Here is an 18842-nt window from a genome sequence, read left to right on the forward strand (position 1 = left end):
ATCAACATGTGCCAAACCGTAACAGTACTCGAACTTGACCAGTAATCTCGCCCTAGGTGCCTATGACCACGCCCCTTACTACGGAACACGCCTTTTTAGCAGAGTATGGGTGCCTCCCCCGCAGCAACCAATCAGCGGCCTGTTTACATCCTAAAGCGTGAGTAAAAATGGGCAGGGCGGATAGTGGAAGCTCGGTTACTCCACCCATTCTGCGGGATGTTTGCGCTGAACTGCGTCGCGATTGGTCGAGCACCCTGTCATTGATGATTAGGGCCGCGCCTCCGTGGTAGGCGGCTAGTGTCTAGGTGACGCAGGCGGGCGGGGTCACGTGTTGTTTTCGCCGCGCCGCTTTCCCTACCCCCGCTCTAGTCTGTCTGTGGTGAATGTGTACGGCGAAGAGAGGAGCCGTTGTGCTGTCCGCACCGGGGAGACGAAGATTCCCGGCGCTTAGCCAGACGCCATGCGTATCCTCTGAGGTCCCCCCTTTGAGGCTGTAGACCGCGGTGAGAATTTAATTCATCGGCCGAGGGAGGGAAGGACGCCGGCTGCTGCGGCTCTGCCCGGGAAGCACAGCAGAGAGGCCAGCCCTCGGGGCTCCCCATCTCCCTCCATGGCGGGCGTCCTCCATGCTGAAGAGGACAGAGCCGGCAGGTCAGTCATGAAGCCCTTGCCTCCGTCTCCCCCCCAGCAGTGCTTGGAGGAGAGCGGCTACCGGCGTCTGCCCCAGGTACAGGAGGAGTGTGTGTCTGGAGCAGCTCAGCCCGGCGAGGAGGACGTGATGAAGCGTGGCTACCTGAGGAAGCAGAAGCACGGCCACAAACGCTACTTCGTGCTGCGGGCTCACAGCCACCTGGGGCCCGCCCGGCTAGAGTACTACGACAACGAGAAGAAATTCCGGAGCGTGCTGCAGAGACCCGGCCCCCCCAAGAGGGTCATCTTCCTGTCCCAATGCTTCACGGTCAGCCGCCGGGCTGATGCCAAGAACAAGCACCTGCTGGCCCTGTACACCAAGGACGAGTACTTTGCCATGGTGGCAGACAGTGAGCAGGAGCAGGACTCCTGGTACCAGGCCCTCAGCGAGCTCATCAATGAGAACAAGAAGTCCTGCCTGGCAGATGCTGAGGACGACGAGCTGGAGGAGAGCTATGGAGGCTTCCGAGCCGGTACCGTCTTCAAGGAGGTCTGGCAGGTGAACGTCAAACCTCGGGGGCTGGGCCAGACTAAGAACCTGTCTGGGGTGTACCGGCTGTGCCTGTCCAACAAGGCCGTGCACCTGGTCAAGCTCAACTCGGACGTGGCCTGCGTCCACCTGATGCTCATGAACATCCGAAGGTGCGGCCACTCGGAGAACTACTTCTTCATCGAGGTGGGCCGGTCGTCCTCCACCGGGGCCGGCGAACTGTGGATGCAGGTGGACGACTGCGTGGTAGCCCAGAATATGCACGAGACTTTTCTGGAGACGATGAAAGCCTTAAAGGCGTACTCTGAGTTCAGGCCAAGGAGCAAGAGCCAGTCCTCGGGCACCAACCCTATTTCTTTTATCACCACCAGACGGTACTTGGGCAACCTGCCCCCCAGCCAGACGGGCCTGCAGAGAAGGTCAAGGACTGAAAGCATTGCAGGTACTCCTATATCCAAGAGCAACTCTTACCGCTTTAGAACCTCCAGCGAGGGCGAAGGTACGATGACTAGGCCATTCAGGTCGGTGACTGGCAGCTTGATCCATTTAAACACTGCACGGATAAACCTGAATAAACAGGAAGGTACGGGGAGATACGTCAGGGCACCCTTTAATTCTGGTTACCACTCAAGATCAGCCTCTCTACCAGTTTCCCATTTTCCTTCAGCTACAAGCCCAATCAATGTGTGTTCAAGTAGTGGCCCTGGGTCTGATACTCTGACCAGACCCTCCAGTTCTTCTGTGTGTGGATCTCCTAGTGACGGTGGCTTTATTTCATCTGATGAGTATGGTTCAAGTCCTGGTGACCTCAGGTACTTTCGCGTGCGGAGTAATACTCCAGACTCGCTTGGTAACACCCCACCGATTCAAGAAGAAAACACCCTAAGCGATTACATGTCAATGAGCATGAAAAGCCACCCAGGTGGTCAGGATGATTATGTTGAAGCTGACAAAAGTTTTAGAAAAAGAACATACTCCCTGACTAAGCCCACCAACGTCACATTACAACAAAAGTCCCATGCTGCTGTTTCATTAGATGAAGATTCTGAAGAGAAGCAGTTTGCCTACTCTGAATCACCAAAGTTAAAAGACAGCAATCGCTCAGAGGATTACAGTAATGGCCTCATTGATTCTGTTTGTAACCAAAGTGGGAGTAAAGCCAAGGATGATGGCTACATGCCAATGATGCCTTCAGTTTCATATGACAGTGACTATTTGCCAATGGCACCTAAAAGTGTTTCTGCACCAAAACAAATCATTTCAAGGTGCCCTTCTCAGGTGGATTCAAAAGGGTATATGATGATGTCTCCAGTTGCCAGTTCACCTGTCAGAAATACATTAACAGCAAATGCCTCTAAAGGTAGTCAAGAGAAAGTCACCAATGGTGAGTACATGGACATGTCTTATGGAAGCTCTTTAAAAAAAACTAGTGACTCTAATTTAAATAACTCCCGGGGGTTCAGTTCTTATTTTTCTCTACCCAGAAGCTTTAAAAGTTCATCAAAACATTGCAATGATCACAATGAGTATGTTCCTATGTCTTCTCCAGGAACATTACTGCACATGGGTGAAGAAAATATTAGTGACGTTTGTAAGAATGGCGTTGTCAATGGCATGTCAAAGACTGATTTGAAATCTTCCAGTGAGATATTAGATCATCAAGTTAGGGCTGCAAGGCCAACTAAACTTACCCTTGCCATGAGAGGGAGCAATACAATACCAAGGATGTTTGATCACTCTACTTCAGCTGAACCAACAAGTCCTGGTGAATATATAAATATTGATTTCAGTGATAAAGCAAGTAGTACTCCATATTCTCTTTCTGCAGATGGCTCCCCATCTTCTTTGGGCTCAAGTTGTGATCAGAGACAGTCACCCTTGTCTGATTACATGAGTGTAGACATTGATGTGCAGTCTCCGAAAGCCACAGCTGAATTTTCTAACTCTTTAACAGACGTTTCACCTTATGCATGCCCTAGTATTTCCAGAGTTCAGCCCAGTGCAGAATATGCCAAGCTAACATGCGGTACAGCTTGTGTCACTACCACAAATAATAGGAATGATGATTACACCACCATGACATTTAATATGCCAATGACTCCCCCAAGGCCTTTTCCTAATGAAACTGAAAATGGTACAAAGTTGGATAGCCCATCTATTGTAAATCGCCTGTGCATTGGGGATATGTCCTCTTTTAAAAGTGGTTTTCCCCTTGTCCTCAACCCTAAGACTGAAACTGTAGTTGGCCCTAAAGTTATCCGTGCTGATCCACAGGGAAGACGGAGACACAGCTCTGAAACTTTCTCCTCTACCAGCACAGTGACAACAACTTCCTCTTGCTTTACTGAAAGTGGCAAAAGGCATAGTTCTGCCTCATTTGACAACGTTTGGCTGAAACCTGATGAAAACAGTTGTGATCACGAGAAAAAAATGTCTAGAAACTGCTCTACAGGTTTTCAGCACGGTCTAAATTACATAGCTTTGAGTATGCACGATGGTGTCTGTGAGCCTGCATCGCCAGTTTGCAGTCAGCACCAGAATGGAAGCAGAAATTTGGAAACCGGAGCTTATGTCAGCATCGATTTCTCCAGGTCTGACTGCCTGAAGTGTTCTGCCTTCAGAAAAGGTTTGTAAGTGCTAATTGTGTCCCCAAAACATGTCAATACATGTTGTTAATGTTATTTTTACCATGTTGTACCTGATGCTGCGATGTCCTGTTTTAACAAAGGTTTGTAAACGAATGACTTAACATTGGTTTTATTAACTCCACAACTTCATGCTGTGTATAGCAACTTCTGTTACTGGTGAGGTGGCATGCCTAGCCTTTCTGCATGTTGGCTTCTTGTGCAGCTAACCAAATAGTACAGCTGGTGCGTGGGCATATTGTTTAAATAAGACTACATAACTTGCTTGTAAAGTAACCAGTTGTTGGGCAAATTACAAGGTTGCAAATGCATGCACAGCAGCTGGATCAGTTTTGTTGTGTAACTTGCCTCTGTTTTTGTTTAAGCTTTTTTATGAAGGCCACCTGTATTTGATGTGTGTGTGTGTGTGTGTGTGTGTGTGTGTGTGTGTGTGTGTGTGTGTGTGTTTGACTTTTTTACCTTGGTCAGTTTTAGACTATATTCAACAGGGCTGCAGCTAATGATTGTTTTCATAATCGATTAGTTGGCTGATTTTTTTCCGATTAAACGGTTTAAAAAAAACATATTATTTAAAGTGGAATACACAAATGGAGTGTTACACGCAAAGTTTATTTCAGAGAAACTGCATGCACATTTTCTGGGGGATTGATAGAACATCGGACGAAGGAGGGCACAGAGGAGGAGGCGCGGGGCAGCAGTGGAGGTATGGGAGGGGGCAGCGGGGGAAAAGCAGTCTCTCCTCCCCGCTGATGCCGGCTGCAGTGGTCTGTGTCCCCTCTGCCGATACAGGTGGGGATTGAAAGAGACACAGACCGCTGCAGCCGGCACCAGCAGGGAGAACGGAGGAGCAGAACAGCGGTGGGGGATTCAACTAATCGAAAATGAGAATCATTGACAACGATTCTCATTATCAATTATAATCCATTTTATCGATCAGTTGTTTCAGCCCTAATGGTTATGCTAACATGACCATATTCCTGATAAACCAAGTTTTCCTTTTCTGTAAAAATAGCCATTGAAAAAAATTAATTCTTTTAAATAAAAAAAAAAGCAGCTAAGTCACAAGCATGTGCATGATTTTACATATTCGCAGGAAGAAAATTGGGGGGGAAAATTGCAGTGTGTTTTAAAGCGGAGCTCCCAGAAAGAGAAACTTCTCTAAATTCTTAAGGCAAAAAGATTTACCTCTTGTAATTGGTGTAAAATGTTTACTAATCCATTCATTGGTTTTCTGGATTGTACTGTTGGTGCAGAACTGTGAGAGTGAAGCGATCCTGTAGCTTACCCTCCCTTTGCTCCCCCTTGTCCATTCACAGAACACTCAGAATACAAGGTGTTCTGTGAGCAGACAAGGCGAGAGGAAAGGGATGGTAAACAGGATTAGCTTTTAGTGTGCATAGTTTTATGTATAGTCTGTAATCGTGCATGGGGACGGCAGTATTTGGTCATTAGATAGACTGCTGGTTGCACCTTGCCAATTAGGACCCTGTCACACCATGTCCGAACCAGATCTGTACATGTTTCTGCAAACGCGGTGCGTTTGTGATGCGTTCCAGTGTGGATTTTTTAAGGGGTAATGTCATTATGCAAATCTCTTCCTGCTCCATGTCATAGCTTCTGTTGTGTTCCGGTGCGTTGCGTTTGCGTTCCAGTGCAGGAAAAATGTGACATGCAGCATTTTTTTTTTTCCTGCACTGGAACCGACTGGACCGGTGTGAACAGAGCCCAAAAATCACATACAAATGCATTGGGATGCATTTTTGGTGTGGAAGAAAAATGTAACGTACCGCATGTGATCTGGACATGGTGTGAATGGGCCCTTAGAGAGATGCTTTCTTAAAATAATTGTGATTTAGTAATCTTGATGCATGCCACACCAATTTTAGTGGCTGGTTCAGTTTACCAGGATTAAAAATATACACTTTTATTTTACAGTATTGTCAACATAGGTTGTCAACAATTATTTTATTTTTTTTAAAGAGAACCAGTTATGTTCTAATTGTATAGACTCGCTCTAAAAATTAAGTTGCGCTTCAATTTTAAGCAAACCACTTCCAGGCTTATACCTGTCCCATATTCACAGAGATAGTATATGCAGCCTTGGTGCTGCGTAGTTGCTACTCAATGTTTGCTGTTGGGCCGTCTGCTCCGTACCATTCACTTAACTCATTGCGCCGAGCCTCGTTTTGTTACATTGGAGGAGAGGATGGTGGAGACATGACTGCAGGGTCAGGGTCCTGCATCACTTTACATTTGGAGCTCATTTAAAAAGCAGCTGCCATATTACTGCTGTTAAAAAGAAAAAGCACATTTATAAAGCTCAGCATATGCTTTAGGAATGTGCTCTATGCTCTGCTTGCTTTGGGACTTTGAAGTTGGCAGTGCACAATAAAACTGAACTGACCCTTTTTAGGAGAGCTCAGTCATATGGCCTGTTAGTCAGACAAGGCTCTCTTTCCATCAAAGAACTCTGTAGGCTCTACACTGCAGCTATATCTTTATGAATGGGTTGTGCAGCAGTGCTTAATGGAGAGTGGATAGCTATATCTGTGCTCCATTTATAAGTGTATGTATGTATAACTTTTTTTTTTTTTTCATTCAAACTGCAGGCTGAACTAAACAAATAAAACAGATTTCCTATATGCACACTGAACAGAGTGGATGGGCAAACCTGTTGCTGGCTAATATGGGTATTCTGACAGGAGCGAGTGTGCCGCTGTCAGAATACCCAAACAGTGATGGCAGCCATTGTCACTGTTCATCCAATTTTTTTATTTTTTTTACAGTTTTTTCTGATTTAAGGTTGCTGGCAGGGCCACCCACTAAGCAAATGGCCAGTTCATCAAGAACAGCGGGCTTTTAGTCTGACATTTTAGCTGTGACGGTTATTGCTTCTCAACTGCCTGACCAAACACACTGAATGCTCAGAAAATGGAAGATTGTGTGTGGTCAGACAATTAGAAGGTCTGCAACTCTGTCTAATGTGACCTCTGATCCTCTGTTTTCAAGCTGAGCTCCAGGGAATCTGTTAAATACACAAGGGAAAGACTCATGTGTGTAACTTACAGTTGATGATAATATTTTCTCTGACCTTTAGCCTTCCAACTGCACTGTGAAAAGGTGGCAGCAGAAGACGAAGAGCTATCCCTCTACTCAGTCTTTCCACCTATCGGCGTGTTCCTTCCCAACCTTTTTGCATGCAGTAAATCCAGCTGCCTTATTTCTAAACTTGTTCAGGGTTTGTATCTTAAAGTTTAAAGAACAACTCCAAGCATTTACATTTTTTTTAACCCTTGCAGTGGGGTTACCCCTTTATTGCAAGGGTTAAGTGCTCGTTTTGGTCTAGGGTCTAAAATTTAAAAAAGGTATTCTCACTCCATCTTCAGTCCCAAGGGCTGCTAGACTGGTCCCCGCAGCCACTTCTCCCCTACGGGGACCAGTCTAAAATTAGTTTGCAAACAAAATTCCCCAAAACAGTAAGCAAAGGGAAATTTCTGTAGCAGAATCCTGAATAATAGAAGTAAAACCTGACGGGTTCTAACCATTCCAAGACGTTTGCTTTAGATACATATGAGACATCTCTGAGGCGACACTACTTGATTGTGCATCTTCCGATCTTAAAGCGGTAGTAAAGCAGATAACTTTTTGGGCCCCCAGGAGGTGTTTGTCATAATGTGCTAGTATGTACAGTATATCAGCACATTATGACCAACCTACTTTTTCAGGTGACGCCCTCTAGCGCTGCAATGCCAGCAATCTCCTCCACTGCATGTGCTGCCACTTTTACGGTCTTCTAGCCTGGGCCTCTTGATTGGCCAGGGTGATGTAACATATAGACATGAGTGTTACTTCATTTCGGTGCAGGACCTTGCTGAGCTTATGCACTGAGCTACACATGCTCGGCTCAGTGCACACAAATGCTGACAGGCCGGGTGGCAGCATTAGGAAATAAGAAATCATGTTTCTTCTGTCATAAGAACCTGGCGTGTCAGTGTTTTGTTTATTTTTAAGCTTTACTTGCACTTTAAAAGGGCTATCTTTTTAAATTAAAAGCAGAACTGTTATATATAAACATTGACAAGAATACTACTACATTGACCATAACTCATCTGCTTTCCACACACCTGTGCTTTGCTTCTCCTTTCAGGGGCCATCTTTCCTTTGGGCCAGCTTCTTCCTCAATCTCTGAACCCGCTTCTAATAACGCATGCCTCATCCTCCCACATGTGCTAAAATAGCAGAGATCCCGGAGAATTGGGATGAATAGGCATTTAGGACTATTTGTGTAATTTTATCCAAATGTTGACAAGTGACAATCCTGTCACCCTGAGTTTTAGAATTACTGGTCCTGGCATCTTCAGTGAATGGTAAAACTGTATGTTTTACCTGATGAAGGGGATCCTTTGTGACCCCGAAACGTTTGTTGTTTTTTTACCACCATGCACGCCAATAAATAGACGTATTTTGCAAATTTGGAGTGCCGGTGTCTCTGCTTTAGCTCACGATTGTTACGGCTGCCACCCGTTGACTACCGCAGCACCCAATTCTTGAAGGGATTCACGCGGTTAGCAGTGCGATGGGACCATGGACTATCTGGAGCACATATCTGTCACCTACCTCCCACAAAGCAATCATTTACACATTTGGGGTTTGCCTGTGAGGGTACAGTGTATGATCGGGAAGATTTTACGAATACCTGTAGTGGGAGAAGCAAGGCAGTGTCTCTGTTGCTGCTTGATTCTCTGAAGCTAGGCTGTATGGCTTTGAGCACACAGAAGAACTAAGATCTTTTGGGACTTTAATTTCAGGTAAGAATTACTTATAAACAATTTGGTTGTAAGTAATTCTTGGAGAGCAGGTAAGTGATGGATAGTGCATTGTAAATACACATATCCTTTAATGTATATTGGGCTATAGAAAATGCTCCTGTTCCACATAGAAAATGAGATTATTGGGGCAGTCTACCCACAAGTAATATATATAAGAAATCCAGTCTGACCTTTTGCAGGTATTTAAGGAATATTCAGTCTGATTTTTACTTGTGATAGATTTATTTTTGCACCCTTCAGTTTCTGAGTCGGGGGTTCAGCGTTAACTTTCGATCTGACTATTGCTTTTTAAAATGCCTGACCTCACACACTTTCCTCCACTGTCTGAGAGTGCATAATCAAGGACATTAGCAGAGTACCTGTTAGGTACTCTCGTGCATACTCTAGTGCCGTGGTTCTCAACGTGTGTAACCTCAGGACCCACATTTGTCCTTGGTCATTAGGTTGTAACACAAGTCACACTGCAATGGAATGCTCTGCACTGCTGTACCAGGCATTCGGGTGCAGGCGATCGGACTGTGGGTGAGGGGCTTGTTTGGGGTGTCATTAAAATCAATGGCAATGCAACGCACCTTTCACAACAGAACACCCAGTAAGTGCGATTGTGTGGTGCAGTGCATTAATCACATGGGACTGTGTGATTAACGCACTGTACTAGTGTGAACGGACCCTCAAAAACACTGACAGGCACACACAACCACAGACATAATCCCACATACAGACATTCTCACACACACAAACTCCCAAAAAAATTATAATTTTTTTTTTTTTAAAGATCCATCCAGTCTCCCTACCATATGAGAACTGGAATGGATCCTCAGCCTGATGTCCAGTGTGGGCTGCTGTGCTGTGACAGAGCTCCATCCATACGGCAATCATTTCCCCAGCTCCCTTGGGTGCCCTCTAGAGGTACCGGGGGCCAGATTGTGATTCCAGTCCAGACACATCTACAGGGCACATGTGGGAGCCCACCTCACCTCAAGCTGACACGCATGGCTGGGCAGCAATTTTTGAATGGCTGCTCGGCACAATAACTGTCTGGGGAGGCTGAGGAGTCCTAGAAGGAAGGCATGGGACGACCCACTGAACATGGGGTCACAACCCACCAGTTGAGAACCAAGCCTCTAGTGGACATTTCTAAATTCAGAAAGCTTAAATATCAGAGCCATTTGTGGCTTCCAGCAGCCCGCTGCAAATTACTTTACCACTGTCAACTAGGGATGCACCGATATATTGGCTGAAAATGCCACTTTTGGCCAAAAGTGCAATTTTTCTGCCGATACATCGGCGCATCCCTGCTTTCTTTCCTCCCCACTGGGCGCTGCTCCCAGCGAGGAGGAGAGAAAGTGTCACTGTTGTTGCTGTTAGCGGTTGGCGTCTCCTATCACAGTCCGGCAGAGCGTTGTGTGGGTGGAGACAGCCCGCGCTTTCACAGGAGGCTGGGCTCTCTTCACCGCACCAGTCGCTCAGCCTCCTGTGACAGTGAGTCAGAAAGGAGAGCGAGGTACAAACACTCAGCGATCAGTGAGTGTTTGTTCATAATTGAGGACATGGTATGTTTACTATATACTCAATTATGAATGAATGGGAAGTGATCTACATCACCTCGAGTTCATTCATAGTCGTAGTTATAGTAAACACACAATGTCCTCATGTTATGAATGAACAAGAACACTCAGTAAAGATGTTTCCTGTTCATTTATAACGGGCTGCAGAAAAATAGATTGAGGACTTTGTGTCCTCAATCTCTTTTTTCTATTTTAAAAGGGAAATCAGGGCTCTGTTTAGACTCCTAATATTTCCCCAAAGCCCCTAAAAGTAAAGTAAAAAATTAATAAATGAAAAATTTAAGTTTCTAAAATAAAATATTTAAAAAAATTAAAATAAACATTTTCGGAATCGGCCTGACAAATTTTTGTTTCGGTTTGGAAATTTCCATTTCGGTGCACCTCTATTATCAACTAATCGTTGTCAGCAACCCTAAATACAGTTTTTTGTTTTTTCCTTTCCACTGGTGCCGTATACTTGTTTCTAGTCCAACCACCACCCATACCTCCCTTTTGGAATCCCTGGCTCAAATGGCTATCATTGCAGCAGCGTAGTGGCCATCAATCACAGTGCTGCTTCTTACAAACTTGTCTGACAGGTGACTGCGCAGTTTGAAGGAATTGGACTCTTCCTCGTGTGATTTCTGGTGACATAATGTTTTGTCACATGATGCAAAGCACAGGGAAACCTGGGTCCCACTGACCGCAGTGGTTGCCCGTTTGACAAAATCTGTGGAAGAGCTTTGTGATTCAGTACCTCTCTGCCCAGCTCTGCAAGGAATAGTGTAATCATTAAACAATATACTGCAAACGGACAGTGTTGCTGACCAGGACCTGTTACCTATGCATAGAAACCCCTATTTGAAATAATGTCCTGATTGTCAGGGGAGCTTTTCAAAAAATAGTGGGAATCTGGTGACTGCATTTTGACTAGACGTGGCAGGACCTCTCTCCACATAACTTTAACTATTTTTTAAATAAAATCTGACTGGTCTGTGACCAGCTAATGTTTGTTGTTGCAATCTGCAACATACCAGGATTGATTGGAGCATCTCCCGCGTAACCTATCTTGTAAATGTTTTCTCTTCCTTACCATGTGGGGCAAGATATACTTAAAGGAGAACTATGAGGTCAGTGCTTTTCACTCACCTCATAGTTCTAGCCGACCTGTGACAATGAGACTGTCACAGGTCGGCTCAGTAGATCGGGAGGTGAGCGAACACATACCGGTTTCGCTCACCTCTCGATCCTGTCACGGCTCTCTGCCGTGACCGGGGAGGGGCTGGATTCCCCTCTCCCCGCTCCGATCCGCCAGCGCTGACTGGCGGATTGGACGGGGGAGGGGGCGGTACAGCTGGCTCTGCCTCTATATAGGCAGAGCCAGCTGTCACTCAGCTGGGCAGATCTTGACATCGATGTCGGGATCCGCTGCGGCGTCTCAGTATACCGCGAGCTGTAGCTTGCGGTATACTGAGCCTAGGGTGACGGGAGGACGCAAGTTTGTGTCCTCCCGTTACCCTAAGGAGAACTATGGGGAAAAGCCCTGACCCCATAGTTCTCCTTTAAACAACCTTCGGAGTCCCTTTTTCATATGCGATTTCTGTGTGTGGTAGACCGCTAATCCAGTGCTGCACATGTGTCTGCGCCAACTAGTCCATGACAGTCTCCTGCATGATTTTTTAATTTTTTTTTTATATAATTAGCCTGCTTCCCTCTTTTTGCTGTGTCCTAGCCCACATGTTTTAAAAATGTTTTTGGTTGCCCATATTCCCACCAGCAGGAACTGCTTAATAGGGTACAGACTATTCTGCTACTGATAATCTATCAGTAGCACTTACATAGTTCTAGCCGACCTGTGACAATGAGACTGTCACAGGTCGGCTCAGTAGATCGGGAGGTGAGCGAACACATACCGGTTTCGCTCACCTCTCGATCCTGTCACGGCTCTCTGCCGTGACCGGGGAGGGGCTGGATTCCCCTCTCCCCGCTCCGATCCGCCAGCGCTGACTGGCGGATTGGACGGGGGAGGGGGCGGTACAGCTGGCTCTGCCTCTATATAGGCAGAGCCAGCTGTCACTCAGCTGGGCAGATCTTGACATCGATGTCGGGATCCGCTGCGGCGTCTCAGTATACCGCGAGCTGTAGCTTGCGGTATACTGAGCCTAGGGTGACGGGAGGACGCAAGTTTGTGTCCTCCCGTTACCCTAAGGAGAACTATGGGGAAAAGCCCTGACCCCATAGTTCTCCTTTAAACAACCTTCGGAGTCCCTTTTTCATATGCGATTTCTGTGTGTGGTAGACCGCTAATCCAGTGCTGCACATGTGTCTGCGCCAACTAGTCCATGACAGTCTCCTGCATGATTTTTTAATTTTTTTTTTATATAATTAGCCTGCTTCCCTCTTTTTGCTGTGTCCTAGCCCACATGTTTTAAAAATGTTTTTGGTTGCCCATATTCCCACCAGCAGGAACTGCTTAATAGGGTACAGACTATTCTGCTACTGATAATCTATCAGTAGCACTTCACATCACTCAATACCACTTCATGGGTTCTTGAATCTGCAGAAAGCGGTATTTTTTTAACTTGCTGCACTAAAACTCAGAGATAGATGATTGTGGCCCTTATTTATCTGTCAGGTTATTTAAAACAGAATGGTAAAGAGTATCCTGTTCCCTTGATGGATTTTGGTTATTTTAGTGTTCCTGTGGTTGCCATAAGTCTGTTTTTATATATGAAGCCTGTAAATCAACAGACAAAATGGCTGTATGTTGTAAATGTTTTTTTGTGTCTACATTAATAACTGAGAAACAATGTGGCTGCCATCTTGTCTTAAATGGGGTAATTTCACTTTCCCAGGCAAATTTAGGAAAATGGAATTACCCCATCCAATCTGACCCCCTCTCCCAGGTGTTCAGGTGTCCTCGCTGAACAATGAGTGCTGTTGTGTACGGAGTACGGATAATGCACCGAAATCAGCGGAGTGGAAGGAACGTTTGGCCTGAGGCAAGTACAACAGGTAGAGGGGGCCAGATAGGAGGGGGTAATTCCATTTTCTACAAATTCGGTGGGGAAAGTAGAATTGGCCTTTTAAAAGGAATGTATTGTGGTTTTGTATATCTTTTTAGGTAAACAATTTGATTAATAATATTGACTTTGTTCTTATTTTCCTTCAAGTAAAGTTTTTTAGGCTTCTTTTTCACTTATTTTCTTTTAGTTTCATTTTGCTTCCTATAGAGAAAAACAGCCTGTTTTTCAGTGCTCAGTAGCTCAAGCTGAATTTTTACAGATGCAGGTAAATGAGTTTGAGCAGTGAGTCCTATGCTTAAAGGTATCCCATTACCCACTGCAACTGCAGTGGGTGCTGAAATGGCCACCGGATGGCACCGCATAAACAATAGGGTAAGGAGGTCACCAGCACACCGAGACCCATTGTGTCATTGTTTCGCCTGATGAAGGGACCACATTGATTCTGAAATGTTGCATTCTTTTGTGGTCGCATGTATATCTAACGTCAATAAAGGACAGATTTATAATGTGGATCCCGGTGTGCTGGTGACCTCATTACCCCTCACTCCACAAGTTGTGAAACAGGCTGATCGTAAAATCCTAGTTTACTGGCTCAACAGCAACACTTGGTCTTTTAGCCAGTTTGCCTCTTAAGACATTTTTTTTCATTTTTCACACATTACAATCTGCATTTTTTTTTTTTTTTACTGTCAAATTGGGTAAAACTCCCAAACCTTTATATAATTTCTGAGTGGAAAATGTTTTATGTTGAACAATATTTACACAACTGTGTATTAAATCTAAAGTTGCAATAAAATTAACCCCTTAATGACCAGTGACGTCCATAGTACGTCACTGGCCTCGGACCCGTTTAAACAGACTGCAAAATAAAACATAAGGTTGTGTCAAGTAAATAGATGCCAAACATGTAAAGCCTCAAAACGAAACATTGCGATACACAAAATTATCAATAGGCAAAGCTTTAACCTGTTGGCTGCCACAGCTGCAAGTACTATGTCCACAGCATCACTGACCTGTAAACACATTGGGGGGAATTAATCAAAACTGGAGCAGACAAAATCTAGAGCAGTTACCCAGGGCAACCAATCAGCTTCTCTCCTGTTTTGTTCAGTTAAGATTTGAAAATGAAAGAGAGAAGCTGATTGGCTGCCTTGCACAGCTGCTCCAGTTTTAATAAATTCCCCTTGTTGCATTTTGTTTGCAGGTTGTCCGCTTTCGTAAAGTAAAGCTGCCCAATCACATCCCAGGTGTGGTGTAACATGCTAACCTTAACCCATGTCTCCTGGGCTCACCTGTCCCTCCTGAGTACCCCTTCATGTTGAGTGTTCGGATGGAGAGCAGAGGCGGATGAACGAATATCTGCAGACTGATCTCCCCTATGAAGGATGAACTCGCACGCGACAAGCTCTTAAACGGACATTCCATGGTTGGGGAAGAAGCAAACCGAGCAGAATTTGTGCTCATTTTGGTTCCAAAAAGGTGCAGAGGGGATCTAATCTACCCCTTATGTCTCCTTAACCGCTTGAAGACCAGGTGTTTAGATCCCCTACCGGGCCCGGCCATTTTTCAGTGTTCAGCGCTGCGGTACTTTACTGTAACTTGCAATATTCTGTCACATAGGGGGCATATCAGCCCTCTTGTGATTAGAAATAAAGTTAAGTGAAAAAAAGTTCAATGAACATTATGTTTTTTTTTTAAATCCCCCGCCTTCACATACACGCATGTAAATGTGTAGGTCGGGTGCTCCTACATACAAAAATGATCGCTGCACATGCCGGAGGGAAAGCATGAATTCCAGGGGCATTGACTGTTAACTCTTGATGACCTGTACAGGCTTTTAAATTATCATTTATGGCCTTGGTTCTCAACTGGTGGGTCGTGACCCAAAAGTGGGTCGCAAACCCGCGTTCAGTGGGTTGCCGCATGCCTTCCACTTTTCTTGGTGAGAGGCTCCTCAGCCTCTCCCTAGCCTCCCCCTAGTACAGCATTGTCCATTCTAACACCGAGCAGCCATTCAAAATATGCTGCCCGGTGCTGAGTGTCAGCTTGAGGTGTGGAGGGCTGGGGGTATGACATTGAGGGAGCTCCATCCATACCTGCATTGCTTATAGCTCCGTCGTATGTCCTGTAGAGGTGCCTGGACTGGAGTGACATCACATTCTGGCTCCCGGCACCTCTACAGGGTGTGCATGAGAGCTGTACAAGCAATGCACATGTGGATGGAACTCCATCACAGCCATTGCAGTGCGACTTAGGTAGCGACTTAATGACCGAGGACAAATCTGGGTCCTGGGGTTACACAGGTTGAGAACCACTGATTTGTGGACCATTTTGGGTATCAGTTTTTTGGTTTTTTTTTGCCATTTCATGGGTGTTCACAAAAATTAATTAGAATTTTTTTAATTAAAATGTTGGGTTTGATAAACAGTTACGTTAGTATGGTGTGACATTAAATATTGTAGCTGTCATCATTTTATTCTGCAGGGTCTCTGCTTTCAAAAAATGTTTTGGGCTTTTAATTAATCTTACCCACTTGCTGTCCGGGACATTTTATTACTATTTGCGCACACATGATAAAATATACACTTTTGGCTAGAAAACTGCTTCAAACCCCCAAACAATGATATATGTTCTGAAAGCAGAGGCCCTGTAGAATAAAAAAAAATGCTATTTGCAAATGTTTATCAAACCAGTATTTTTATGAAAAAATAAACTAAGTTAAAATGTAGTCCACAGAGTCATAATACCCAATTTTTTGGTAAAATATGAAAGGCGGGGTCACCCCGGGTAAATGGATAAAAAACATCTTAAGCCTTAAAATTGCGTTTGCCCGTGAAACCGCAAAAAAATAACAATTTCCCATAGAGAACATTTTAAACGCTTTTACAGCTCATCAGTTTAGTACTAACAGTGATTGATGGCCCGAGAATTATTGCTCTCACTCCGACGTTCGCGGTGATATGTAACGTGTAGTGCAATTGTCGTTTTCGCATCCGGCGGCTGTACAGACGCCCGATCGCTTGTACATTAACAGCCAATGCTGGCTGTTAAAAGCGCTACCAAGAACGCTGCTGCAGCAGCCATGTTCTTGTTTTAACCACTTTAACGGGCTGCCATCTATAGACTTATTGCGGCCCGGAAGTGGTTAATGTCTGCAATGTGCATACGTCTGCAAAAATGAAAAAAAAAGTTTTAAAAGATATGTTGTGACTTTCTTGTATTCATCTAGTCAGGTTTTCAGTGTTGCTTGGAGTATTCCTTTTTGTCTTCATGATTTTACAATACTGACTCACCAGAAATTGGACCTTTTCGGTTACACGACTATTTATACTATTTACTGGTATAAAAACCCTTGGCTACACATTGTCACAGTTATGTGTTGTTGGAAAAGATCTGGCTGCATTGGTGATGATTTCTGTGTGTCATATTAGAGGGGGTATAATTCTGCCATCAGTTTTTTTTGTTGTGCATTTGACATTAAAGAGAATCTTTTGGTCAGCATCAGAAAATCCCCATATACACTGACCTGCCATAACATTATGACCACTGAGAGGTGAAGTGAATAACATTGATTGTCATCACAATGGCACCTGAAAGTGGGTGGGATATATTGGGCAGCAAGTAAACATTTTGTCCCTGCAGTTGATGTGTCGGAAGCAGGAAAAATGGGCAAGCGTAAGGTTTTTACTTTGACCAGGGCCAAATTGCGATGACTAGACGACTGGGTCAGAGCAACTCCAAAACTGCAGCTCTTGAGGGATGTTCCTGGTCTGCAGCGGTCAGTACTACCAAAAGTGGTCCATGGAAGGAAATCCAGTGAACCGAGTCATGGGCGGCTAAGGCTCATTGATGCACATGAAGAGCAAAGGCGAGCTGTGCAGTCCAACCCAATAGAAGAGCTGCTGTAACTCAAATTTTTGAGTAAGTTAATGCCGGTTCTGAAAGAAACGTGTCTGAACACACAGTGCATCTCAGTTTGTTGCGTATGGGAATGCATAGCTGCAGACTGGTCAGGGTGTCCAGGCTGACCTGTGTCCACTGCCAAAAACCCCTACAATGGGCACATGAGCATCATTGCTGGACAACGGAGCAAAGGAAGAAGGTGGCCTGGTCTGATGAATCACTTAACAAGTTTGAGGTGTTGATTCGGCCTCCAAATTCTTGAGGTCTCAATCCAATCTAGCATCTGTGGGATGTGCTGGAAAACCAGTCTATGAAGGTCCCACCTTGCAACTTACAGGACTTAAAGGATCTGCTACTGACGGCTTAGTGCCAAATACAACAGCATACACTAGAGGTCTAGTGTAGTCTATACCTTGAAGGGTCAGGGCTGTTTTGGCGGCAAAAAGGGGTACCTGTTCAATGTTAGGCAGGCGGTCATAATGTTATGGCTGATCAGTGTCGTGTCCTGTGACAGAAAAACAAACATTTCCAAGCAGGGAAATCCATTTTTAGGCACTGTATAATCAATTTAGAATCCTACACGTTTTTATCATTATAAATGAGCTGGATTACTGAAAACTATATGTGCTCCCCCAATTTCTGAATGCATGCATTGAGAAGGGCTGTAAATGAACTAGAATTTAGGAGTTTAAAAAATGAAATTTCCAGGGTTGTTCTGTATCTTTCCTGCACAACTTAGCCCGTGTCCTGGCTGGAACATGTTAATGCTTGTTGTCGGGTTGTTTCTACATATACTTGTGCCTAGTCAGTAACTCAATAGGTAGTGGATAAAAATAAGCTTGGCAGCCCCAGAGTTTGCATTTAGAAAAAAACACATCAGTAATGGCAGCCCCCATATTAATAGTCTAACAGTTTCCTTTTCAACTTTCACTGCCACAGCTAAGTACGAGGTTAACAAGCCTGTGGTTTGTGTATTGTAGATATAATCTAAGCAGATATAAAGCCACCCAGTCACATGATGGCAAAGTAGTACCTGGTCTTTACCCCAAGCCCCCTTCCCCCCAATCATTATGGATAGTAGGGATGCACCGATACCACTTTTTTAAGGCACGAGTACCGATACTTTTTTCCCAAGTACTCGCCGATACCAATTACCGATACTTTTTCTTAAAGGGACAGGTCACATTTTTTCTAAAGCAATACAAAACCATGATTTTAGGTCAGTTTCTTAATATTATGAAGAACATGAACACTCTGTAGTGTGGCACAGCTATATCCAATTCTGCATACCTGGCTTTATATTATAAGAACTTTATAATATAAAGCCAGGTATGCAGAATTGGATACTGCTGTGCCACACTATACAATAATACACTGTTCTGGAGTCTGGACATGTGATCTATTTTCCCCACTAGGGGGATACAAGCCTTAGTTAGCAATGGCATGATAAACATTAATTTCATTATTCAATGTCTTTTTTTTAAATATATTTATAACATTAATAATATTTTTTTTAAAAATTGAATAATGAAATTAATATTTATCATGCCATTGCTAACCAAGGCTTGTATCCCCCTAGTGGTCAAAATAGATGAGAACATGTCCAGACTGCAGACCAGAACAGTGTGGCACAGCTACAGCCAATTCTGTATAACTGGCTTTATATTATTATTACATTTTCTTATAATATAAAGCCAGGTATGCAGAATTGG

At 44.5% G+C, this 18842-nt stretch overlaps 1 protein-coding gene across 1 annotated transcript in view; it reads left to right on the plus strand.

Moving 5' to 3' along the window:
* Nucleotides 1-321: 321 nt before the first annotated feature.
* Nucleotides 322-18842, plus strand: part of LOC108788816 (insulin receptor substrate 2-A-like) — a 22748-nt gene continuing 4227 nt past the window's right edge. The window contains exon 1 of the mRNA XM_018558674.1: nt 322-3806. Coding sequence (XP_018414176.1) covers nt 611-3806 — 3196 coding nt within the window. The 5' untranslated portion in view covers nt 322-610. The remainder of the gene's footprint in view (nt 3807-18842) is intronic.

This window comes from Nanorana parkeri, unplaced genomic scaffold (assembly GCF_000935625.1).
Source record: "Nanorana parkeri isolate BGI_ZX_2015 unplaced genomic scaffold, ASM93562v1 scaffold352, whole genome shotgun sequence".
NCBI classification, from domain to species: Eukaryota; Metazoa; Chordata; class Amphibia; order Anura; family Dicroglossidae; genus Nanorana; species Nanorana parkeri.